The 25,812-nt window shown below is 43.2% G+C and overlaps 3 protein-coding genes across 5 annotated transcripts in view; 1 reads left to right on the top strand and 2 right to left on the bottom strand.

Moving 5' to 3' along the window:
* OPLAH (5-oxoprolinase, ATP-hydrolysing) overlaps nt 1–742 on the top strand; it is a 42,586-nt gene extending 41,844 nt beyond the window's left edge. For all 3 annotated transcript variants that reach the window (XM_043978691.1, XM_043978690.1, XM_043978692.1), the window contains exons 26-27: nt 213–310; nt 596–742. In XM_043978691.1, coding sequence (XP_043834626.1) covers nt 213–310; nt 596–742 — 245 coding nt within the window. The remainder of the gene's footprint in view (nt 1–212; nt 311–595) is intronic.
* Nucleotides 444–4,003, bottom strand: LOC122736457 (sphingomyelin phosphodiesterase 5-like). The gene is made up of 8 exons (XM_043978694.1): nt 3,971–4,003; nt 2,772–3,792; nt 2,603–2,675; nt 1,861–2,001; nt 1,675–1,764; nt 1,369–1,432; nt 1,148–1,283; nt 444–982 (listed from the first exon to the last, which is right to left on the bottom strand). Exons 2-8 carry the CDS (start codon nt 3,624–3,626, stop codon nt 863–865), a joined length of 1,479 nt encoding a protein of 492 aa, XP_043834629.1. The 5' UTR covers nt 3,627–3,792; nt 3,971–4,003; the 3' UTR covers nt 444–862.
* Nucleotides 4,004–9,429: 5,426 nt separating this feature from the next.
* The window catches only part of SPATC1 (spermatogenesis and centriole associated 1), a 30,418-nt gene continuing 14,035 nt past the window's right edge, over nt 9,430–25,812 (bottom strand). The window contains exon 4 of the mRNA XM_043991145.1: nt 9,430–9,759. Coding sequence (XP_043847080.1) covers nt 9,430–9,759 — 330 coding nt within the window. The remainder of the gene's footprint in view (nt 9,760–25,812) is intronic.

Raw genomic sequence — 25,812 nt, 5'->3', positions numbered from 1 at the left:
TCTATTTGCGGTCATTCTTTACAATGGGTGACACTGGTGGGATGACCAAGGTGACCCGTCCTATGGGGGAGGAGCCAGGAAGGAGCCAAGGTCACCCTTTGCAGAGTGACACAAAGCCCAGCTGGGACAAAAGATCATGTTAATCCTTTCGAGAGCTGGTCCTGCTTTGGGATGTTCCCTTTCCCCCAACTCCCTCTTGTGTTTTTTTTCAGGGGGAGAACCTGGAGCCCCTGGACTCAATCTGTTAATCCGAAAAGATGGCCGGACCATCAGTCTTGGGGGGAAAACATCAGTGACTGTGTTCCCTGGGGTAAGGGGCTCAAGAACCGAGGACTGGAGAGGAAGGGAGGGAGTAAAGTTGAGGGGACTGTCCAGTGGGGCTCAGGGAACTGGGGCAACTTCACTTTCACCTCCAGGCACAAAGGGAGCTTTAGACCTCTGGATTGCTGGTGTTTGTTATTTAATTTGGCTCCATTAGGGAAAGGGGAGTATAAAAAGGAGCCTCCAGAATAAAACTGGAGGAAAAGGTGGGAAGGGAGGTTCATCCTCTCTCCCCTAGGCTCAGTCTTTTTTTTTTTTTTCTGTATCACTTCAGGATGTCTTCTGCCTGAAGACACCGGGCGGAGGTGGGTATGGGGACCCTGAGGAGCCAGCCCCTGCCCCTGGATCCCCACCCCATTCCACCTGCTTTCCTGAACGAGGCAGCGTTTACGAGTACCGACAGGCACAGGAGGGTGTGTGAAAGATGGGATGGGGTGGGGAGCACCCTGACGGGGCAACAATAAAGATCCCTGAAGTTGCCCCTGTACCAGAGAGGTGGGGCCGGGGAGGAGCCATGGTCACAGTTTGCTGCTTTCACTGTTCAGTCTGTTGGTCTTTCAGGGTTAGTCCTGGGCTCCGTGGTCACCCGGAGTCGCAGGCCTACAGCCAGATGGTCCGTGAGGCCAGCCAGGCATGTGCTAAAAGTCACTCGTTCTAGGGCCTGTGGGGGAGGAAGGAGGGAATTCTACATGAGGGAAGACTCCCCTTCTCTTCCTCCCTAGAATCTGAATCCAACTCCACCATTCTCCATGGCCACAGTGGAAAAGCTGGTGTTCTCACTCCCATCCCTCAGTTTGCTTACCCCTGCACTCCATAGGGCACTTACTGGGATGAGAAGGGTATCAGGCTCCCTCCGGTATAAGATGTAGTCTATTCTTCTGCCCTGCCAGGACCCAGAGGAAAGGGTCCCAGTGGGAGGACCTGCAAGGTACACACTTCTCCCATCCTCCTGCTCCAGAGCGCTGGAGGAACAAAGAAAGGAAGGACTAGAATTATTAGGGAAGAGGTGGGGTTGTAGCATGCAAACCCCATCCCAGGGACACTTGCCTTTTCAGCTTCTCAGAAGAGCAGGCCACTGGGAAGTGCAGCGTTGGGGCACTCAGCAGGGTTCCTGGGGACCAGGGAAGAATATGAGGTCCAGAGCACACTTTGCTTTCCTTTGGTTCCCTCAGGTCCAAGGGAAGGAAGGCTAAGCCTGGTGCTCTGGGGCAGAGGAGATGGATGTCTTGGGCTTATCCAGTTGAGAAAGGGTGGTGTGGGGACTCCAGTTCCCTGCCCAGGGGTGGAAGAAGAGGATGTCTCATGACTCAGCTCCCTACTCAGGGTCTAAGATCAGACTCTGGCTCCTCCTACCTATGGCCCAGGGCTGCTCCTGGCCTGGCCCCAACCTACAAGGATCTGTGAAGTGGTTGAACAGGTCATGCTCTTGTTCCTGGGCATCATCTTTAGGAGAGAAGGGAGAGAAAGAAATGGCAGCTTGGTTGGTAGAGGGCTAATTCCCCTCCCCCCCCCCCACTTCCCTTGGCCTTTGTCCCTTACCTGGGGAAGAGTTGTCAAAATTGAGGTCACCCATAAGCACACTGAAGGCGACAGCATCATCATCCTTCTTACTCTGTGCTTCGAATTGCTCGGCCCAGCTCAGCAGGAGTGAAAGTTGCTCACAGCGAATGGCCCAATCCTCTGGAGAAGGCAGGGAATGGGCCAGGGTACCTGCTGCCCTTTTCCCCTTCCTCTCCCCCCACCAGCTCCCATCGTAACCCTGTGGAGACTTGGTAGAGAAATAAGGTATGCCTGGAAACTGGGAGGTGGGGTTAGGAAGGACAGAGGAACCATGGGGGAAAATGTGTAGGGGAAGAATACTGAGTGGGTGCAGACAGGCCACACAGCACAACGGAGGAGGATGTGAATCAATTAGTGAGGAGGGCTGGGCTTGGAGGGAATGAAAATCTCAGGACAGGGGCAAGTAGAGATGGCCTCAGCCTCAGTCAGGGATGACCTTGGATCTCAGCCATAAGAGGTAGAAAGGGAGAGAGAATAATAAGGGCAAATCACCTTCTAGCCAGAGTTGGGGGGTGGGCGTGGGGAGGGGGCAGGACTATGGGTTGAGGGAAAGGCTAGACAGTAGTTGAGGAAATTTTGAAGACCAGAGCTACTCATACAGCAGTCACCTCACCAGAGCCAGCCCCTGTGTCATCTGATGTGTGTTGGTGCTAATTTGTCTAGCAGCTGCAAGAGGAAGTTGAGAACCTAAAAAACATTCTAGCCTTGGGTTCTGGCTCACCCTCAGGGGCGTGCAGATGGGTACAGTGCAGGTAGCCCATAATCCTCCGACTGTCCAGCATGCCCAGCTGCACCTGAAATACCATGGGCATTGCCATCTCTCCCAGGGCCCAGGTCAATCTTTGGCCCCTGCCCTTGACCCACAAGTGGCCCCTTGGAATACTGCATACCTGAACTGAGAGTAATCCCTTGGAGGCAAGTGCATCCTCCCTCCGGCCATTAGGGAAGGGCAAGAAGCGGACACTCAGCACGGGGTATCGGGAGACCAGCAAGAGCCCACTACCCAGTAGCTTGAGCTGAGGCCCTGGATGGAAGCCAGTGGTCCCCACATCATATATCACAGCGCCTAGGGTAGGTGCCAGGTGCCGGGCCAACTTGCTTGCTGCCCGTACATCAAATGTTTCCTGAAGGCACACAAAGTCCAGGCTACCTGGCAGGGCTGATACCAACTCCCCTACCAGGGAATCAGCTTGGGGTGGACTGGAACCCATAGCCCCATAGCTTGGCCCTTTGGTTCCCCCCAGTAGGGCAGTGACCACCCGCTCTGCCCGTTTCTGGCTGTGCTGCAGGTTGCTGAATCGGGCAAGACCATCAGGCAGCAAGCAGAGGTTGGCACTGAGAAAACCAAAGCTTCGGTTGGGATCTGATGTGGGACACCAGGGTGAGGGGGGTGTCCAGTTCCCAGGAGGTGGCTGGTAGCAGAAAGGGCGTCGACAGCACTGCAGAGGTAACCAGAGCAGCAGGCCCAGGAGGAGCAGGGGTAGAGCTGCTAGCATCAGCAACAGGGCAGCTAAAGCTCCTAGCAGCGTGCCCAGGAAATGACCCAGCCCCCTTGGGAATGGAGTGCGGGGAGTGGGCACACAGCAGACCAGAAGCCTGTCCAGCGCCCAGTAGGCAGGGAAGAGCAGAACCCTGGCCAGGCTGTGCAGAAAGTGCAGGGCAGGGTGAGGGAATGGGGATGCCCGCAGCCCTGCCAGCCCAGGGGGCCAGCTGGCTGGGGGGGCACCAGGGTTCAGGGCCTGCATTGGGGAAGGAGAGGGGGGAGGGTCCCTGCTTGGGAGGCTCTCGTCTCACAGGCAGAGAGGGAACTGCCCTGCCTTCCTCAGGACCAGGCTTGGCTCTGCCCCTGGGCTTCATCTTTGCCCCCACCTGGGGGATCTGGGAGGAGGCCGATCATCTGTCCAAAGGAGACTGCAAGGCAGAGGAGTGGGAGAGGGTGATCAGGGGCCCCGGAGAGCAGAGACAGGGAGGGAGGAGTGGAGCTCATGAGAGGAGTGAGGAGGGGGCTCCAGGAAGGGGACTGGAGGACCAAGGCGGAAGAGGCACGAGGGTCGGGAAGGAGGACCCGGGGACAAATCCCTCTCCTTACCTGAATTTGGAGGACCGAGGCAGCGGAAGCCGGAAAATGGAAAGAGAAAGTGAAGACGAGAGCCCGCCTCCGCCCGCCCGCGCTCCGGCCGGTCAGGTCCCGCCCCGGGCCAGAAGAGGTAGGAAGCGCGGGGGCCCTAGGCGGTCGCCCGGCCCACTGCTGCCCGTGCGTGGGAAGGCTTGCGTGGCGATGGAGCCCCGGACACACACTGTGCTGACACCCACGAGCATCGTGGTGTACTTGGGCTTTGCTACGGGACCTGCCCTAGCGGAAAAACAGCCCTTTAACGTAGAGTAGTGTAGGTAATTCCTCTTTGTGTTTGCGGACGGGATCTGGGCTGCCGTCTGCACAGGACGTTCCCGCTATCAAAACCTAAGGATCTTAGGGACGTGCCTGGAGCACCGAGGAAAGGACACTTGACCAGGGTCACAGAGTATGGGTCACAGCAGCAAGTCTTCCCCGCTCCAAGGCAGCCTGGCCGTTCACTGTGCCAAGCGGCCTCTGACTATTAGGCCATCTTACTCCATCTAACCGGTGGCTAAGACCGGGGCTGGTCTCTAGCGCTGCCTCCTGGACAGCAGCAGGTAAAAGAAAACAGGAGAAAGGAGGAATGGGTGCTGCCAAACTGGATTGAGGAGAGAATGAGGAACGAGTTGGGAACCTCTGCCAGCTTGTGCCTCGGAAAGATCTTTGTGTTTTGGTCCTGGGGCTGAAATACTCTGATTTTGAAGGTACTTGCATTAGAGGTTGCCAGAGAGCAAATTTATTGGCCCATTTTTTCAGTCTCAGAAAATCCGGGAGCCTTGAGGCAGGTTTGAGGGTGTCATCAATTTATCTACCTAATTTAGCAATTGTAATCTCATACTGCCTACTCCCAGTCCTGCCTAGGAAAAAATGGGAACAGAAACCTCTTAGGTTTGCAAAGGCCTGGACTATCACAATGCAACCCCACCTCAAAGTTATAAATGGCCAAACCAAGACAAGGAATTAGCATTCTTTTCACCCACATTTATTGAGGTTTACCGTTGTGAACAATCCTAGGTTGGGAGTAGAAGGGGACATATAAATGAATGACAGTCCCTGACCTTAGGGACTTTTATGAGGGAGTTTATGAGAACAGGGTAAGAAACACAACAAACAGGTATGAAGGATGGCACACTGTGAGAAGGGTTATTAAAGATGAGTAAGCAAAGGGCTGTGAAGGTTCAGACAAAGATGATAGCCATGTGGAGGGATCTTATCTAGCTGAAGGGATCACCTTGTTTACTTACTCCCTTCTCACAGAAATCTCATTCACTCATCTAGCTTTAATTATGAACTCTGCAATGAGGCACTTATGCAAAGAACTCCCAAATTCTCAGTCCTGATCTTTAGACCCAAATTTCCAAATGCCTATTGAACATTTACCTGTAGATTTTCTGTATGCTGGCCCACCTCAAACTCAACATGTACAAAACCAAACTTCTTCTGACTTCCTATTAGTCATTCCTATTATTAACCTGGTTGAAACCTGAGTGTTGTTATCAGACTCCTCCTTTTCCCTCACTTCACACATTCACTGTTTCCAAGTCTTGTTTATTTGGACTCTAGAATATTTCTTCCTTTTGTCCCCCTCTCTTTATTTCTACCTCCAGAATCCAGATATGGTCCACTTATAGACTTACCACCTGGTCAGTCTATTGCAGTGTATTACTATGAAAGATCCCAGCATAAGTCTACAGAAAAGGACCTGCTCTATTTGCTTTATCCACTAAGTGCCCAGGTCTGCCTTCTGACCAGGGGGTCTGCTGAAGGAGCTCACTCATAGTGGTCAGGGGGATGCAGTATCACAGTGCTGTCAGCAGTGATGCCTACAGTTCCCTGCAGCCCACCTCTCCCTCACAGAGCCACCTTGGTTTCAGTAAGGATCTTTATTGAGGGGGTGGGGTGAGAATCAACTAAAAAATAAAAGTAAAGGGCTACTAAAAGTGTTTAAAAATTATTTCTACCACATTTCCACCAACTAACTGATCTGTCTTGAAATAAGAAGTTCAGGCCACTGTGATTCTTTGAGCCTTGAGTAGGGGCTACATGGTTCCACTGCTTAATTCCATTCTAAATCAAATCCAGAATATCCTTTGTCAAGGTGGAATCTAAAATCCAGTGGCGGAGGTGAGTCAGTCTTCCCCTTCCTCCATCCCCTGCCCTCAAGACTTTAGAAGGACAATGGAGCAATCAATATTGTCTGTTTCTAATGAGTTCAAAGTGCAATACAGGACCCTGTCAATCCACAAGTCTCAGGTGCCCCCTCCAGGTTAGGAAATCAAATCTTTAAATTCTAGTTCTTCGATTACTAAGCAATAGAAATGATGTAGAAGTGGATTAAATTAATCAAATTGATTGTGAGGCATCGCAAAGAATAACAAGACCCAGTGACTCAGTTTCCTAGGTTTTATTGAAATACTGTGAGTGACCACAGGGAGACCACCGGGAAGGTGTCTCAAATAGGGGGAAGAGTAGTTATATTTATAGAAAGAAAAAGTAGGTTATCTCATTTTCTTAATCCCTTTCTTGTGGGAGGTTCATGGGAGGTCTTATCCTAATTTAGACTTTCTGGGGTCCTAAGACAACCTCCAAAGCAGGTAATTTTTTTCCTGGGAGGTGTGTTTTGGGGATTTACATGTCATAAGGTGAACCGAAAGGCACATTTGGCCCTTTCTACTCGTGTTCCTAAAGACAAGCTTGAACTTGTAAGACCCAGAGGGTATCTCTTTACTTTAGATCTAGTTTGGGGCAGCTAGATGGTGTAGTGGATAAAGCACTGACCCTGGATTCAGGAGGACTTGAGTTCAAATTTGAACTCAGACACTTGACACAAGCTGTGTGACCTTGGGCAAGTCACTAAACCCTCACTGCCCTGCCAAAAACAAAAAACAAAAACGAAAAACAAACAAAAAATAAAATAAAAAATGGGGTAGCTAGGTGGTACAGTGGATAAAGCATCAGCCCAGGACTCAGGAGGACCTGAGTTCAAATCTGGCCACAGACATTTGACACTTACTAGCTGTGTGACCCCGAACAAGCCACTTAACTCTCATTGCCTTGCAGAAAAACCCCAAAACCAAACCAAAACAAAAAACAAAAAAACTTTAGATCTAGTTTCTAGGTGTCCTGTCATCTAGGACTATTAATGGCTATTAATGGTTAATGGTCCCTAGTTACTATCTCTGTTGATAGTGTTGGTTGATAGGGACAAACCCTCTTGGTTACTGTAAGAACACAAACCTTAGTTTCTCTGTTAACCTTTTTAGGTACTATTGATAAGGACTCAAGCCTCAGTTTATCTGTTAACCCCTTTTAGCCACAGTTGATAGGTTACCTGTTAACCCTTTTAGCCTCTTCCATCAGAAATACCTCACATTTTATAACAGTCTGTTTTTCAACTTGGTGAAATTGGTGTTACAAGGATTATCTTATTTCACAAATAGGAAAACTAAGACTTAGAAAAAGTTGACTTCCCCCCAAATCACAGTGTAGTTCAAAGCTGGAAGCTTAAGGAGCTAGGCTCTCAAATCTGTTCTTTCCACACCTACTTCTTTTTTGAGGGGGGGGGGGCAATGAGGGTTAAGTGACTTGCCCAGGGTCACACAGCTAGTTAAGTGTCAAGTGTCTGAGGCCAGATTTGGTCCTCCTGAATCCAGGGCCAGTGCTTTATCCACTGTGCCATCTAGCAACCCCCAACACCTACTTCTTTTTCCAAGACTTGTTACTAACATTCTATGTGACTTTCCCCAAAGAAGAGTGAAGGAGATAGAGAGAGCTAGAGTAAGAGCGAGAGAGGAAAAAAGAGAAAGTGAAAATGTGAAAGCAACATTGTTTAGACTCTAGATCCTAGAGAATCCAATATGTAAAAATTCTCTATCACTTAAGAATTTCCAACAGACCCTGAAAGGACACAATGATATTTGTTTTCCTTTCCTCACATAACTTAACTAGTCTCTTCTTTTCCAATTCAGCCACTACATTTACTGCTCAAAACCCAGTAATGATTTCCTATTGCCTACCGAGTGGAATCCACACTTCTTATTTGACAGCCCTACAATCTGGTGCATCTGACTTTCCAGCCATATTTCCTCTATACATCATATGTAGAGTTGCATCATAGGGTGGTCCTCTCTACAACCTCAGCTCTTGCCAATTTCTATGTTTTTGCACAGAAAATGCACTTTCCTTCTGTTCTGAATGACCTGCTTCTCATCTTTGCATATTTAAATTCTCCCTATTCCTTAGGCCTCAGCTTCAATGTCCCTTCTTCCAAGAAGCCCTCATTATAAATGATTTAATCTCTTCCTGGAAAAGTGTAGGCAACCCCAGAGATAGTGGAAAGAGTGCTCAGTTTAGAATCTGGAGAACCCGAATTCAGAGCCCTGCCCTGCTATTTACTAGCTGTGTGACCTTGGGCAAATCATAAAATATCTCTGAGTCTCAGGGCTCTCTTCTATTAAAAACTGAAGGGACAGGATGAGACAGGTCTTAAAGTCCCTTTCACATCTTATCTGAGACCTCTGAAAAGTGACTCAATTGCGCTTTCATTTTTCTATTTTCCCAGGGAGAAGCAAAGCCCCAAGAGAAATTAATGCCTCTAAATTGAACCAACCATTCACCATTTCCTTTAGTCAGGAGTGGGAAGGAAAGTCAATCCTGTGGTTTTGTGGGTTTAGTGTTTTAAATGAGCCTAGAGCATTCTGGGCCCACCTGGTGACAATGCCTTGATGAATTCCCTGAAGGGGCAGAATCTTTGAGGAAGCCAATTTGGGCTCTCATTCTTTTTTTCAAACCTTCTTAGGTTCTGGTCTAATTTGGAAGAAGCTGAGAAGGGACACTAATGTAATTTTTGGCTCTAAAGTCCCACTCCCCTCAGACTGAATATCTCCTTCTATCATATAGAAATGTGGGTCATGGGAGTAAAGTAAATGTAGGTCATGGGAGTAAAGTAGGGAACAATTATTTATTCTCAGAAAGAGCTGTGGAAGATGACAGGGACTATAAGCAGGAGAAAGGTGGAGGGGAGAAGGGAATATATGGATTGCTGAAGAAGTAAATACCCTTGGTCACACCCAAAGGCAGACAAAAATTTCCTCTCTTCTCTATCCTGCCAATATCCCCCAAGCCTGGGGCTTCTTGGGTTTTAGTGAGGCCTAAAATGGTGTAAAAGGCAAAACAAACCTGTGCTTTGGGAAAAATACCTTTCAAACACTGAAGCCAATCCCATTGTCAAGCACAGAGAGGAAGGGGAGGGATATCAAAAACCCAGTAGAACTGATTCCTTTCCCAGCAATTAATAGCTTTAATAGCTTTGCTTGATGTGTGGGGAATGGGGAATCTTGCCCATGGTAAGGTGGCCATGCCCAGGGCTTAATAGGCAGTTCACCAGCATGGGAGTGTGACTGGTGCCGTGGTTGGGGTTTAGGAGATCCCAGTCACCAGATGAACATAGGTTTGCCATCATCTTGGGAGAGTTGGTGGAGGCAGGAGAGAAGAAGCAAGGCATCAGTGAGTATGCTGGGGGGCACTGTTTCCGCGATCACCCGCTGGAGGAAGTCCATGGTGTAAGAACCACCTTCAGAGGCTGCCAGCTCAGGCCGTTCCCTCAGGATACCATAGGCATTGACCAATTGCTCTGTCAGCCCTGGGTGGACCCGCCCATTGTAGCCCAGGCTCTGCAACCGATTCATGACACTCACATAACGTTGAGTGAGTGTCTGGCATAGTTCTTCATCCAACTTGTGGTTTGAAGTATTCAGGGAGGCCTGGGGGGAGAGGAAGGGGTAAAGGGAAGCTTGAGAGGGGGGGTATCTGGAGCACCTGAGAGGGGAGGGGAGAAGGGAGGTTGGGGAGAAGAGAAAGGAATGGTGAGTTAGGGAAATTTGAGGGAAGGGGCTCAGGTTAGTCTGGTGGTGGGGAGAAGAGGTTTCAGGGTGATGGGGTGAGGGGAAGGGAATAAGGAGCAAATAAATGTTGAAGACACATTTTTTTTGTCTCAATTCATTAGGCCTGTCAGGAGGGGACTGCGGGAACAGGGAGGCCTAAGAGATTAGCCTCTACTATGGCAGAAGGAAGTGTTAGAGCGAGTGTGTTCCTTCAACTTGAAGAGCAGAGAATTCGATTTGAAGGAAGCACAGATAAGGCTCCAATAGGAAAGTTTTAGAAAGATCAATAAAAGCCCACTGACTTTAACCCCCTAGGTCTCCCCGCATAGGTGAAGTGGCAGACTTTCTTTTTCTTTTTTCCTCTCTCCTGCCCCTCCAATCAAGCTGCTTATCTGGAAAACATGGAGACAGTATAATGGGAGAAGAGGGCCTAGGACCCTGCTTCCTTAAGGCAGTCAGGTGGGGAAGGCACTTCTGTCTGGTTAGTGGCGTGATCTAAAGTCTAGATTCTTAAACTGGGAGTCAGGGGGTCACATAACTAAATGTGGGCATCCTGAAAAATTTGGCAACAGTAAAAAGTTATGTATATCTATTTTATATCCCTATATACCAGAGGTTGTGTAAAAATTTCTTGGTGTAAAGGGGTCTTAAGTAGAAGAAGTTTAAGAAGACCTGACCTAGAGGAAGATGCAGCAAAGAAGACTATGAAAGTGGAGGAAGTGATGAGGCAAATTGCAATTCTGAACCTGATTGTAAGGGTTTAGGAGTTGCTGAAGTAGAAATGATGGGAGCCTTGGGAGGGTATGACCACTCCATAGAGTGTTATTTATATAGAGGATAAAGCCAGACCTAGGCTGATGCACACCTTAGATTTGGGGATTGTGGATTTCCAAGAATATAGAGAAAGGATAGGTAGGATCCTGTAGCCTAAAATTCTAAAGGAGAGAAGTCAGCCCCAAAGAGTTACAGTGCCCTTAAGAATGACATTCTGATAACACAAAGGATTGTGATGAGGAAGAGAAGTGATTTAAGCATTCTAGTGTGGATGCACAAGGAACTGAACCAACTCTTTTTTTTTTTTTTAGTGAGGCAATTGGGGTTAAGTGACTTGCCCAGGCTCACACAGCTAGTAAGTGTTAAGTGTCTGAGGTCGGATTTGAACTCAGGTACTCCTGACTCCAGGGCCAGTGCTCTATCCACTGTGCCATCTAGCTGCCCCTGAACCAACTCTTTAGGCTTTTAAAAGATTTGTATTGGAGATGGAAGTAAGGAGATCTAAGGAACTAAAGAACGAAGCAGGGTAGTGGCATGAGAAGAATGTCAGGAGTGTGTACATAAAGAATAAGTGGAGGCTGATGATGAAAGCTTAAGACAATAAGCAGGATTTTAAAATGTATGTATTTTTTAGCTAGGTTAGGGGCAAGAGATTCAATGATGAAAGGAGGCTGGATTCAGGAGGACCTGAGTTCAAATCCAGCCTCAGACACTTGACACTTACTAGCTGTGTGACCTTGGACAAGTCACTTAACCCTCATTGCCTCACCCCCCCCCCCAAAAAAAGGAAAGAAATAATTAAGGATCATGGTTCTGGATTAAAGGGACTACAATAATCGTTAAGGGAGAAAAGGCAGAATGATTCAACTCAATTTTCTCTTTTCCCTACTAAAAAGAGAATGACTTTTGGATTGGGAAGGATAGAACGAAAATGGTTAACAGGGGGGACATTGAAACCCACAGTAAGGGAGGAGATGGTGAGAAAGCACCTAGCCACCTTTAATGAGTCCCAGGCACTGGGCTCAGATGAATTGACTCAGATTTTTGGAAAACCAACTTCATATGTTTTCCTTCTTTCTTTCTTTCTTTCTTTCTTTCTTTCTTTCTTTCTTTCTTTCTTTCTTTCTTTCTTTCTTTCTTTCTTTCTTTCTTTCTCTCACTCTCTCTCTCTCTCTCTCTCTCTCTCTCTCTCTTTCTTTCTTTCTTTTTTTTGTGAGGCAATTGGGGTTAAGTGACTTGCCCAGGGTCACACAGCTAGTAAGTGTCAAGCATCTGAGGATAGATTTGAACTCAGGTACTCCTGACTCCAGGGCCAGTGCTCTATCTACTGTGCCACCTAGCTGCCTCCACACATTTTCTCTCAGACCTTATAACAACCTTGCAGGTATAGAACCATAGGTATCTAATTTATGGACTAGAGGTTGAATGACCTGCCCCTCGTCACACAATGAGTAGCTGTCACAGGCAGAAGTGGAATTGAAGCCAAAAATTCAGACCGTTTTCCTTTTTGAGCAAAGACACAAACTGTAGTAGAAGAGAATAAGACTAAAGAGTGGCATGACTGATTTCAACTGTATTTGAAGGGCCATCATATGAATGAAGTACATTTTTTCTTTTCTCCCCAGAGGGCTGAATGAACAGCAATGGATGGACACTAGCAAATTTAAGATTAATATAAGGAAAACATTTCCCAACACTGATAGGTATTCAAAAGTGGGATGAGTGATTTCAGGAGGTAGTAGGTTCTGTCTCATTAGAGGTCATCAAATAGAGGCCAAATGACCAGTTGTTAGGTATATTATAATGGGGAAATAAAGAAATTCTATGCATAATCCTCTAAATTAAGGTAGCAAAGACTTGAAAATAGGTGAATTCAAAGAAAGGTGAACAGAGGGGAAGATAGCCAACCCCTCTCTCACCCCCTCCCCCTACAATTCAAAACAAAACGAAACAAAAACTCCAAACCAAAATCAACCAGCAGGGTTCAGTGTTTTGTTTTGTGGGGCAATGGGAGTTAAGTGACTTGTCCAGGGTCACACAGCTAGTAAGTGTCAAGTGTCTGAGGCCAAATTTGAACTCAGGTCCTCCTGAATCCAGGGCTGGTGCTTTATCCACTGCACCACTAGCTGCCCCTGGGTTCAGTGTTAAGTAATGAAATAGGCCAAAAGATTGGCATAGATGGCAACAAAGACTCATCTAACAGACCAGGAATACCATATTGGAGAAAAGAGATTACAATTAACATAAAAAATGATTACATTTCAATGATTGGAAATGACTCATTATTGCTATGAGGGTCATTATTACTTAATAAGCTGTCTCTTCATCAGACCACTGATTTGTAAGGTCCAAGATTAAAATGAATACAAAATTAAAAGAATGAAAAAGATACGACATATGAGTAAAACAATTCCAACATGGACTATTTAAACAGGTTTCTGATGCCAAAAAAGGGAAAATGAATGGAGAAAAGAGCCTTGAAACAAATTATAATAATTTTTTGCAAGAATTTAACCAATGCAAATAAATTGCCATAAAATGGGACCAAGGGGCAGCTAGGTGCCACAGCGGATAAAGCATCGTCCCTTGGATTCATGAGGACCTGAGTTCAAATTCGGCCTCAGACACTTGACCTTTACTAGCTGTGTGACCCTGGGCAAGTCACTTAACCCCCACTGCACTGCAAAAAAAAAAAAAAAAAAAGGTACCAAAACAGCCTAGAAATGGCCTCACTCAGCAACTATTTTATTTCCTTGACAACCATGGATATATGGTGGTCAAAACAATGGTGGTTAAGAATATAAACTCATGGGGCAGCTAGGTGGTGCAGTGGATAGAGCACTGGCCCTGGATTCAGGAGGACCTGAGTTCAAATCCGGCCTTAGACACTTGACACTTACTAGCTGTGTGACTCTGGGCAGGTCACTTAACCCCAATTGCCCCCCCCTCCAAAAAAGGAATATAAACTCATTTGTACAACCTTACATGAATATTATGAGCTGTATTGCCTCATAAAGGAGAAAAGCAGTAAAAGGAAAAGCAAATTTAAAGAAAGCTTGACAAGAAAGCCATCTAAGCAGGGTCATTTCAGGGACATTTAAAGAATGTTAACAAGCATGCAAAATGGAAAAGATCTCCAAAGGTTTTCTTTTTTTTTTTTTTTTTAACAATCTCTTTTGACCATCAAGGACAATAGAATTCCCAGGCTTGAACATCACAGTCTTAGATGGTCCTGTTTGTAAAGGTCAGTGTGGTAATTTCATTAAATTCCAGATCTTTTTAGAGCTTCTCAAGTGAGAGCCAGGATACAAGAGTGTTATTTATACACATGGGAAAACCCAAATGGATCAATCAATCAGATCAGCAAGCAGTTATAAAGAGCCTACTGGCTATTATCCTATAGCTTTCCTTTCTTTGTGGCTAATTTCCTTGACTGTCTATACCGAGTGCCTCATCTTTTCCCCTTTCTTCTAAACCCTTTTCAGTTTGGCTCCTGAAACTACTTTGAACTACTCTGCATTTACACTGAAACTTCTCTCACCAGAATTACTAGTGATTTCTTAATTGCCAGATTTAGTGGCCTTTTCTTAATCTTCATTCTATTTGACCTCTCCACAGCCTTTGATGTTATCTATTTTCTTTCGGATACTTGCTCTCTTCTTTTGGATTTTCATGACACTTCTCTCTCCTGGCTCTCTTCCTACCTCTATGACTGATCCTTCTCATTCTCCTTGTCTGGATCTTTCTCAAGGTGCTTCCAAGTAACCATGCCCCCTGGGGTTCTGTTGTAGGCCCTCTTCTTCTATATGACTTCACTTCATGATCTCATTAGTTCCCATGGCTTTCGTTATCATCTCTATGTGGATGATTCTCAAATTATTTATCTAGCCCTAACCTCTTTCTTGACCTCATCTCATATGACCAACTGTCTATTAGACATCTCAGACTGGATATCACACAGATATCTCAAACTCAAAATGTCCAAAACAGAAGTCCCCTTCTCCCTTAAACTTTGCCTTCTTCCTAATTCCACTACTACTGTTGAGAGTATCAAGTGTCTGAGGCTGCATTCGAACTCAGGTCCTCCTGACTCCAGGGCCTGTGCTCTATCCACAGCGCCACCTAGCTGCCCCTATCAACATTTAAAGAACAATTAATTCCAATACTATACAAACTATTTGGAAAAATAGGTAAAGAAGAAATCCTATCAAATTCTTTTTACAAGACAAATATGATGCTAATACCTAAAACAGGAAGAACAAAAGCAGAGAAAAAATTATAGACCAATTTCCCTAATGAATATTGATGCAAAAATTCTCAATAGAATATTAACAGAGATTACAGCAATTATCACCAGGATAATACACTATGACCAGGTGGGATTTATAACAGAATTGCAGGGCTGATTCAATATTAGGAAAACTATCAACATAATTGACCACATCAATAACAAAGCCAAGAGAAATCATATGAATCTCTCTCTCTCTCTCTCTTTTTTTTTTTTTTTGCGGGGCAATGGGGGTTAAGTGACTTGCCCAGGGTCACACAGCTACTAAGTGTCAAGTGTCTGAGGCCGGATCTGAACTCAGGTACTCCTGACTCCAGGGCCGGTGCATTATCCACTGCGCCACCTAGCTGCCCCTGAATATCTCAATGGATGCAGAGAAAGCTTTTGACAAAATACAGCACCCATTCCTATTAAAAACACGAAAGGGCATAGGAATAAATGTACCTTTCCTTAAGCTGATAAGCAGTATCTGTGTTCAATAATTAGCAAGCATTATATGTAATGGGGATAAGTTAGAAGCATTCCCAATAGATCAGGCATGAAACAAGGATGTCCATTATCACCACTATTACTCAATGTTGTACTAGAAATGCTAGTTTTAGCAATTAGAGAAAAAAAAAAGAAACTGAAAGAATTAGAATAGGCCAGGAAGAATCAAAACTATCACCCTTTGCAGATGACATGATGGTATACGTAGAGAATCAACTAAAAAACTACTTGAAACAATGAACAACTTTAGGAGTTTTAGGATATAAAATAACCCCCACAAATCATCAGCATTTCATTATATGACCAACAAAGCCCGGCAGCAACAGATAGAAAGAGAAATTCCATTTAAAAGAACTGTAGGCAATATAAAATATTTGGGAGTCTACCTGCCAAGGCAAACCCAGGAACTATTTGCACACAATTACAAAACACTTTTCACACAAATAAAATAAGATCTAAACAAATGAAAAATATCAATTGCTCATGGGTAGGCCAAGCTAATATAATAAAAATGACAATTTTGCTTAAATTAATTTACATATTCAGTGCCATACCAATCAAACTACAAAAAAATTATTTCATAGAGCTAGAAAAAAATAATGACAAAATTCATCTAGAAGAAAAAAAGGTCAAGAATATCAGGAGAATTAATGAAAAAAATGCAAAGGAAGGTGGCCTAACTGCCAGATCTAAAACTTTATTATAAAATGGCAACCATCAAAACTATTTGGTAGTGGCTAAGAAATAGAGAGGTAGATTGGTGGAACAGGTCAGGCATACAAAACACAGTAGTAAATGAATATAGCAATCTCCTGTTTGATAAACCCAAAGACTTTAGTCTTCAGGATAAGAACTCACAGTTTGACAAAAACTGCTGGGAAAACTGGAAGATAGTATGGCAGAAACTAGGCATAGACCAACATCTTACACTGTATACCAAACTAAAGTCAAAATGGGCACATGATCTAGACATAAAGGGTGATACCGTAGGCAAATTAGAAAAGGAAGAAATAGTTTACTTGTCAGATCTATGGAGATAGAAAGAATTTATGACCAAAGATGAGATAGAGAACATTATGAAATGCAGAGTGGATCATTTTGATTATATTAAATTAAAAAGATTTTTCATAAACAAAACCAATGCAACCAAGATTAGAAAGAAAGCAGAAAGCTAGGAAACAATTTTACAGCCGGTCTTTCTGATAAAGCCCTCATTTCTAAAATATATAGAGAAATGAATAAAATTTATCAGAATACAAGTCATTCCTCAATTGAGAAATGGTCAAAGGGTATAAACAGGCAGTTTTCAGATGAAGAAATTAAAGCTATCTACAGCCATATGAAAAAATATTTTCATTTACCACTGATTAGAGAAATGAAAATTAAAACTACTCTGAAGTGCCACCTCATACCTATTGGATTGGCTATTTTGACCAAAAAAAGGAAAATGATAAATGTTGGAGAAGATGTGGGAAAATTGGAACACCAATGTATTGGTGGAATTGTGAACTGATCCAGCTATTCTGGAGAACAGTTTGGAACCATGTCCAAAAGTCTATAAAACTGTGCATATGCTTTGACCCAGCACTTACTAGCTGTCAAGCTATTCTAGCTGCCCCCTAGAATAATAACTTTCTTTTCTTTTTTTTTTTTTTTTTGGTGAGGCAATTGGGGTTAAGTGACTTGCCCAGGGTCACACAGCTAGTAAGTGTTAAGTGTCTGAGGCTGGATTTGAACTCAGGTACTCCTGAATCCAGGGGCGGTGCTTTATCCACTGCGCCATCTAGCTGTGCAGAATAATAATTTTTTAATGACATAAAAAGTTTTTGGAGAAACCCCAAAATGAATAGAGATGATACTAGATTCCTGGATGTAAGCAGGGCACAGTAGGCATTTTCATGTGGGAACTTGCATTAGGTGTAGTGACAATTTAGGTGGTCTTTCAGTTGGGCAAGTAGTAGTACCTTAGAACAAATAAAAATCCTGGAAATCAATTTTGTTATGCAAATAGAACTAAGGGGACTTCTAGGAGAACAGGCAGACTTATAGAAAACTATAGATGTGCTTTATACAGATTTGGGGAAATGAGCATTCCAACTAGGTGAACAGGTAGATTGAGGTACCAAGGTAGTCTTCCAGCCCTGGGATCTTGGCTTTGGTGGGGTATAGAATTGACTTGACCTTAGCCCAGTAGTGGTTAAAAGAAATTATCAGCCTAACAAGATTACCAAAACTCATTCATATACCATTTTAAAGATTACAAAACACCTTTCTTATAGATCTTGGAGATAGATATTTCAAGCACTATTATCCCCCCCTTTTTTTTTGCGGGGCAAAGGGTTACACAACTAGTAAGTGTCAAGTGTCTGAGGCTGGATTTGAACTCAGGTACTGCTGAATCCAGGGTCAGTGCTTTATCCACTGCGCCACCTAGCTGCCCCCTTTTTTAAGGAAACTGAAGCTTAAGTGACTTGATTAGAGTTACCCAGAGCCAAGATTCAAATGTAAATCATCTGATTCCCACCCCAGCATTCTTTCTACTAAACCACATTGCCCTTACATACATCCTAAGACACAGACCTGTAAGATCTGCATTGCCATAGGATGTGTTTATACTCATTTCAACCATTGCCTGTTATTAAGCCTCTCAAGGCAGATTCATTTGTGTAGTGTTAACTCAGGGATGAAAAGCATCAATTTAACATGGGCATAAGCATAGTTAATGCTTGCTACATAGGGTATGTGATCCTTGAGAAGTAAGTTCACTTTTTTGTTTGGCAGGGCAATGGGGGTTAAGTGACTTGCCCAGGGTCACACAGCTAGTAAGTGTCAAGTGTCTGGGGCCGGATTTGAACTCAGGTCCTCCTGACTCCAGGGCCGGTGCTTTATCCACTGCACCACCTAGCTGCCCCTAGTAAGTTCACTTTTAGTATTGATTATTGGAACTTGCTATTTAAGACATTAAGGGAATGTTAACATGAATATATGAATCACCTGGATTTGATGGAGGTACCTTATTATCCAAAAGTATTTTTTATGAAACCCTGAGTTAATAGGAGCAAAATGTCCTTCAACTGAACTCCAAACTGAACCCAGATAGCTAGCAGATAAAAGACCCAACCTAGTGACTTCTTTTCCCTCAGGATAGTAAGTCCCTATCTTATGATAACATCTGGGCGTCCTCATCCTTACCAAACCCTTTTTTGGAATCCTGTAATTTTATCATCATGCTTCTATGTTTCCTCCATACTTGTTATAACTGAAATTGTTATAATGTTTTTTGCTTCTGTATCATACTATCGAAACTGATAACACCCTGTAATCAGTGGACTAAAACCATATATACCTTCAGAAGCTTCACTCTTAGGAGGGGAGTCTCCACATGATGATGTGTTATATTTCTTCTTGGGACAAAATATTAAATTGATATTATATTTTTCCTATCCATTCTCTGATCTGGTTTCTGTGAGGTACCTACTTCTGGTAAGAGAGGCAGAAATAGACTTTTCTGATCTGGGTGAACAAATTGTAGGAGATATTATTGATGTCTCTGACCTGTTTATTATCTTGTAGGAGGATGGGTACAAAAACTATATTTAATATTCAACAGATGACTACATATTCTGACTGACAGATCCACTTTTTTCCATAAAGGAATACACCAGCAACCCAAAACCCTTCTGTAACGTTAGAGAAACAATGTACAGAAAATCAATTAAGATAAGATGAATTGGACAGGAATTCATTTTTTAACACATTTAGAATTTGTGAAAGGATCTGTTATCTTTACTGAGGTAGGTATTCCATCCATTGGTACAGAATGCAATGCAGTTATTCTTTCTCTTGATTATTCATGTTCTTTCTCTTGCTCATTTCACATTCTCCCATAAATCCACTAGAGATCTATCCAGTGCACTACTGGCTTTCTAGATCCTTAAACAACTGTGTGGGTTCTGGTGCAGCATGGGGGTTGTTCATACATTTGTATACCAATTTACAAGACTAGCCCACCTTTTAAAAAAATCTTTTTATATTTCCCTGTGGTTCTTCATGACATTTACTGTATAAAAATCATAATTTCTATATACTGAACTCTACTTCCACCCTCAGTGAGTCTTGTCTACTACCCTTTGAGTTACCTACAATTTTGATTCTATGGAGAATCATGGCATTCCATGATTCTTAGCCACACAACATTGTGGGTAGGATTCTGGTTTCAAAAAGATGGATTTTTGTGACAAGGAATAACTTGGAATCATTTTAAAGCACTATACAATTTCCCAAATACAGTCAAGTCCTTTGAAATATAAGTGTGAATGGACCAAATCAATGGGTTTATTTATGAATAGCACAATCAAGACAGCATAGTATACTTTAATTATTCACTTGTTTTTTCTGTACAGATTACTAGATCTCTCTGTTGGATGCTGATCTCACCAATATTTTGGGGTTTGATGCAATTGGTATGTTATCTTCAAATAGGAGCATCTGGGGGATTTTTACCACTCATCTTCCATTTGGACCCTAAAAAGGGCATCCCCCAGGATACTAACAAACACCTCTGATGGCATGTCTCCCTGTTTTATGATCCACTTGATGCTGATAATCAGGGAATTATTAAATGATGTTATTCTTATCATTCTATTTATCAAGGAATCTTATATAATTTTAACATATGGACAGGAGACACCTTGTCTGAGGAAAGCCTATAAAACAGGGTGATTTTGATAGGGAGGTAACAGATATCTAGGTGATGGAAGTAGAAGCCAATTCACATAGCAAAGGAGCAGTGGGACTCTAGTCATGGAGACGAGCAAGAATACAGATATGAAGGAGCCAGATAAGTAGGCTACTGGGCAAGCTGCAAGTTGGGTCAGCAGAGCCATAGAAACTTCTAGGCTCTATTTATATTATGTAGAGGCTGCAGAGTGATGACCAAGTGCCAGGAATGGTGAGCACCCGAGGCTGCAAAGACTTTGCCCTGTTTCCCCCATTTTGCAGGAAAGAACCAAGAGGGGAGAAACTACCTTACCTCCAAGGTAAGAAGGAGGAGGGGAAAGGGGAAAGGTTCCTTTGATAAGAGTCAGTCTCCCCTCTAAATTGCAAATCATCTTTGATGCAGTTCTAGTTGCCAGTGGCCAATCAAAGGGCTTCTTTCAGCAAGAGGTGTTTTGGGCATCTGTCCAACTCCATGGGAAGTGCTCACTCTTTGAACAAAAATCTGTACCTTGTTATATCATCAATTGGTGATAAATTAGGGATGGTAAAGAAGAGACTTATCAAATCGAGCTGATATTCTCCTAAGTCCTCCAGCTACAGACATGTTGATTCACATCGAAGGCTCTGGGCAGTAGAGTGTAAGGTCCTTAAGGACAGGGACTATTTTGTCTTGTACCTCCAAAGATCTTATAGTAAGAATTTAATAAATTTTCGTCAAATTAAAATTGGCTGCACTTATGACTGGTGAATTGTGAGTGTGTTTCACAAGCCAACAGAAAGTTTAAAACAGATCATGCTATACAAATGAAGACTCAGGTGTCCTATACATCAAAGGAGAAAATACAGAAATGATGGAAATGTCCTATGATGGCTCTCTTTGGTTTAAGTTAGTGGAAAAAGTACTGGATTTGGATTTGGGAAACTGGGATTCAAATCCTGGCCCTGATGCTTCTGCTTTGTGGCTTTGGTCAAGTCACTTCATTTCTTTGACTCTGTTTTTCTCAGAAAATGAAGAAAATAATAGCAATGACCTTGTAGGGTTTTTGTGAGGATAAAATGAAATAACTTTACAAACCTTAAAGTCATATATAAATATTAGCCATTATTCATTCTGTGATAGCCCCCAAACAAATCAAGAGCTTCAAGTCTTCTTGGGACTAATTTCTACCACATTTTTCTTGAACAAAAGGTAAAATATCCACTGGAAAATGGTGCTACTTGAATTCAGAATAGCAGTATGGCAGAGCTGATAGACTGTGGGACTTGGAGCAAGGAATATCTAGGTTTCAAGCTTCTCTCTCATATTTATGATTTCTTAAAGTATAGCTCTAGAAAAAAGACTTTGAAAAAGCCCATTGTGATTTAAATGGAACTATTTGACTATGCCTTTAAACCCAAATTACTCTGCCTTTCACTGAATGGCCAGCCCAAACTTCTCTTGCTCATTTTTTGGGTTTTGATGGCTCAGAGTGAGTGTAAATAGCAATTATTTTCTGTTCTGGCCAGATTGATTCTTTTGTGATGGTGGACCATTTTTTTTTTTGGTCTCAATTCTTACATAGTCCTTAATCACTGAATGGGCATTGCCTCAGAGACCTGGGTAAGACCTTAGTTTAAAAAGGGCAAGGTCACCCACTGCATCCTGGTCCATTTCCAGGCATCTTCACTTTTGTCTTGCTGTTAGACTTTAATGCCTCTAGAGGAGAGAGTGAGGCCGCCTCACTTAAATCCAATTGTTGTTTGTCCTTTGTTCTAGAAGAGGACCACGACATCAGGTGGTGTTTTGACTTGCATTGAATTGGATTTAAGTGAGGGAGGGCTGTGCAAGGTCACCAACCTCACTCTCTCCTCCAGAGCCATCTGGGTCTAGTGGCAAGATATATATCAGGATGACTGAAGATGGCCTGGGATGTTTAAGGCAATTGAGGTTAAGTGATTTGCCCAGGGTCACACAGCTAGTGTCAAATGTCTGAGGTAGGATTTGAACTCAGGTCCTCCTGATTCCAGGGCAGGTGCTCTATCCATTGCGCCACCTAGCTGCCCCTAAGATCACAGGATTCCTTTTTTTTTTTTTTTTTTTTTGTGGGGCAACGAGGGTTAAATGACTTGCCCAGGGTCATACAGCTAGTAAGTGTCAAGTGTCTGAGGCTGAATTTGAACTCAGGTCCTCCCAACTTCAGGGCCAGTGCTGTATCTATTGTACCACCTAACTAGCTGCGCCCTTGGACAAGTCCAATTGACTTGCAAGTCAAGACATGAAGATATCACCCTCATGATTATTTGACTCTTGGGTCTCCAACAATTCATTCTTGAGAATTAACTTTAGAGTTCCCCCTTAGATTAACCTCACCTATAGAGTTTTATGCCTTGGTGTCCCATCTATCTTTTCTCTGACATATTCGAAACAGCTCTCCTAAAATTTATTATGCAACTTGAACCAGATTCTTTTAAAAAAATTCTTTTCTATCACAAGCCTTAAGATGGAGTTATCATTTCCTCCTAAGATTTTTCACAATTTCTGCTTCAGTAACCTGCATTCCCTTGTTGATGAGAATCAGGTATAGAATTGTAACACCTTTCATTATTTCCTTCACCTTTAGAAAAATGACATTATGAATAAGGCAAGCCGAGAATTTACCAGCTACTTTGTTGTTGGCAGAAAGAAATCTCTACCAGATGCAAATGTCTGGATAAGCAAAATCCACTATATCCATTATATTATTCCTTCAATTTGAGGTCTGTGTTCTCTTCCTTTTGACCAGAGGATCTGTGCTATATTTTCATCACAATAGTGCTTTTGTTTTTCTATTGATCTTCATCCAAAGGTTATCCAATATTGAAGCAGTATTACACTGGAAAAAGGACTGAGACTTGGGAATTAAAGGTTGTCATTGTTGTTCGGTACTTTCAGTCATGTTAAACTCTTCATGACCCCTTTTGGGACTTTCTTGGCAGAGATAATGGAGTGGTTTGCCATTTCCTTCTCCAGTTCATTTTACAAATGAGGAAACTGAAATAAACAGGGTTAAGGGACTTGCTTAGGATCACATAGCTGTATGTGTTTGAGGCCAGATTTGAACTCAGGTCTTCATGACTCCAGACCTGGTACTTTCTCCTCTGTGCCATATAACTGCCCTGGAGTTAGAGGAGCTGGATCCAAATCTTATCTTTGACACTATTACTTATGTGACCTGAGGAAAATAACTTAACCTTGCCTAATTTTAGTTTCCTTATCTGAAAAAGGAGTGAATGATGGCCTCTGAGGTCCCTTTTCAAATCCTGTTTCAATTTTTTGTTTGCTCCTATGTTTGGTTTTTTTTCAGGGCAGTGGGGGTTAAGTGACTTGCCCAGGGTCACACAGCTAGTAAGTATCAAGTGTCTGAGGCTGGATTTGAACTCAAGTCCTCCTGAATCCAGGGCCTGTGCTTTATCCACTGCACTACCTAGCTGCCCGCCAGTTTCAATTTTTCGAGAAAAATTGGCAAAATAAACTTAAATGTGAGCTAGAAACACCAGAACACCTCAACCTGAACACCTCTATTTCAAGAAAATGGAAAATTTGGTGAATATGGAGCTAGAGCTGAAATGAATTTCCTCCAAATGTAAGCCCCTGGTACTCTCCAATAGTTGTAAATGCCCAAACCAAATAGTATTATTATAAGACATGTGTTGTTGACCATAGACCATCAGTGCCATTAAAAACCTACAGCACAGGGGGGCAGCTAGGTGGCGCAGTGGATAAAGCACTGGCCCTGGATTCAGGAGTACCTGAGTTCAAATCCGGCCTCAGACACTTGACACATACTAGCTGTGTGACCCTGGGCAAGTCACTTAACCCCCATTGCCCCACAAAAAACAAACAAACAAACAAACAAAAAACCCTACAGCACAGTCGATACCTAGATCAGATTCTGTGATTTCATACAGAGATTATAGGCGCAGAGTCCTGCGAAGAGCTCAGAATCTAGAGTCAAAGGGTTTGGGTTGGAATGTTGGTTCTAACACTTACTGTGTGACCTTGGACAAGTTACTCAATTTCTTTGGCCTCCACTGCCTCAATTACAGAATAAAGTTCCTGGACAAAATGACCTCTAAGGACCCTTCCAGATCTAACTTTATGATCCTAAATTATATTATGTAGAAGCCAAACTAAAAACAGACTTTGTTATGAATTTAGTGTACTTCTTTTTAGTCAAGAAATGTTCCATCCATTTTGTGATGGCTAGTAAAAAAAAATTGTTGTCATACATGGAGATACCTCAATGTCATATAAAGCTTACATTGGCATGTTTGACTCAGATGTGAAGTCATAAAAATCTTACTGTGATGACTCAGACTGCTGTGGAAGTGCCACTTGATTCTTGAAGTAAACATTCTAGCAAAGTCTACCAAACTGGAAATGCTATAGATAAGGGCAAAGTGACCCCTGGTCTGTTGTCAGAGCACCATCCCATCACAAGGTTGCCGGCACATGGATTTTTGTTGTTAGCAGTAATTCCTGAACTAGTTGTTGTTGAATTGTTTCAGTTGTGTTTGAATCTTTGTGACCCCATTTGGGGTTTTCTTGGCAGACATACTGGAGTGGTTTGCCATTTTCTTCTTCAGCTCATTTTACAGATGAGGAAACTGAGGCAAAGAGGGTTAAGTGACTTGCCCAGGGTCACATACCTAGTAAACATATGAAGCTGGATTTGAACTTAGGTTCTTATGACTCTACTGTGCCACCTAGCTGCCCCCTAAACTAGACAAAGACACAAAATGATCCTTGCTCTGCTTGGCCTCAGAAGGATGGATTTCTTTTTCTTTTTCTTTTTTTTTGGTTAGGCAATGAGGATTAAGTAACTTGCCCAGGTTCACAAGTTAGTAAGGGAAGGATGGATTTCTTTATGAACTATGAGTAGAAGTTGCAAAAAGGAATATTTGGGCTTGATATAAGGAAAAACTTCTCTTACAACTAATGCTCTCTCATAGTAGAATTGGCTGCCCTAAAAGGCAGAAGGAACCCTACTTCAGGAATGGGTTGGACTAGACAGTCTCTGGGGTCCTTTCCAACTGTGATATCCTGTGGTTCTTCCACCAAGTCCCTTAGTAGAGGGGAGTGGTGGTAATCAATTTACCACATGAACTCTACTATTAAAAGATGGACCCCAGAGGACTAAGAGGGGCAACAGATTTCATACGCTGCCTTTCACATAGTAAGATTTCCTCCACGACTCTTATGTGAAGAGATGGCCCAGGAGGTGAGTGACTGATTGCAATTTCTATGAGGGTAGGCAGTCCTTAGGGACATCAAGATATAATTACTATCAGACATAGAAAAGGAGTAGATGTTGATTCAGCCTGGATGTGTAAAGTGCTCATAGGAGTTAGTCATTGTGATAACCTGAGTGTTTAAGTGTGAGAGCAGTTGGTGAATGAGTATAAGAAGGAGCAATGGTATACCACAGCACTGGACTTTGAGCTTCTTTTCCCTGTACCCTAATCATAGTGTGTAAGACTGTGTTTAAGGGTGTTTCTCATGGTTAGGGTTTGTAGTTTGGTTGCTAGTAATCCCACAAAGCTAGTACCAGGGTAGAGAAAGCAGGGATGAAAATAACAAGATCATATTTGACTAAGTCTGTTTTATCTGAATCATGGCTTACAGCTGAGCTTGTCTCCAGTTT

Source organism: Dromiciops gliroides, chromosome 1 (assembly GCF_019393635.1).
Source record: "Dromiciops gliroides isolate mDroGli1 chromosome 1, mDroGli1.pri, whole genome shotgun sequence".
Taxonomy (NCBI): Eukaryota; Metazoa; Chordata; class Mammalia; order Microbiotheria; family Microbiotheriidae; genus Dromiciops; species Dromiciops gliroides.
The sequence above is the reverse complement of the archived record's forward strand: the minus strand, read 5'-3'. Positions and strand labels throughout refer to the sequence as shown.

What these genes read in the sequence shown, in the direction of transcription:
- LOC122736457 (XM_043978694.1), bottom strand. Translation starts at nt 3,626, where the DNA reads ATGCAGGCCCTGAACCCTGGTGCCCCCCCAGCCAGCTGGCCCCCTGGG. An exon ending in CCATCTGCACGCCCCTGAGG is followed by an intron (nt 2,002 to 2,602) that starts GTGAGCCAGAAC and finishes TGCCTTCTCCAG; the next exon opens with AGGATTGGGCCATTCGCTGT. An exon ending in TTTTGACAACTCTTCCCCAG is followed by an intron (nt 1,765 to 1,860) that starts GTAAGGGACAAA and finishes TCTCTCCTAAAG; the next exon opens with ATGATGCCCAGGAACAAGAG.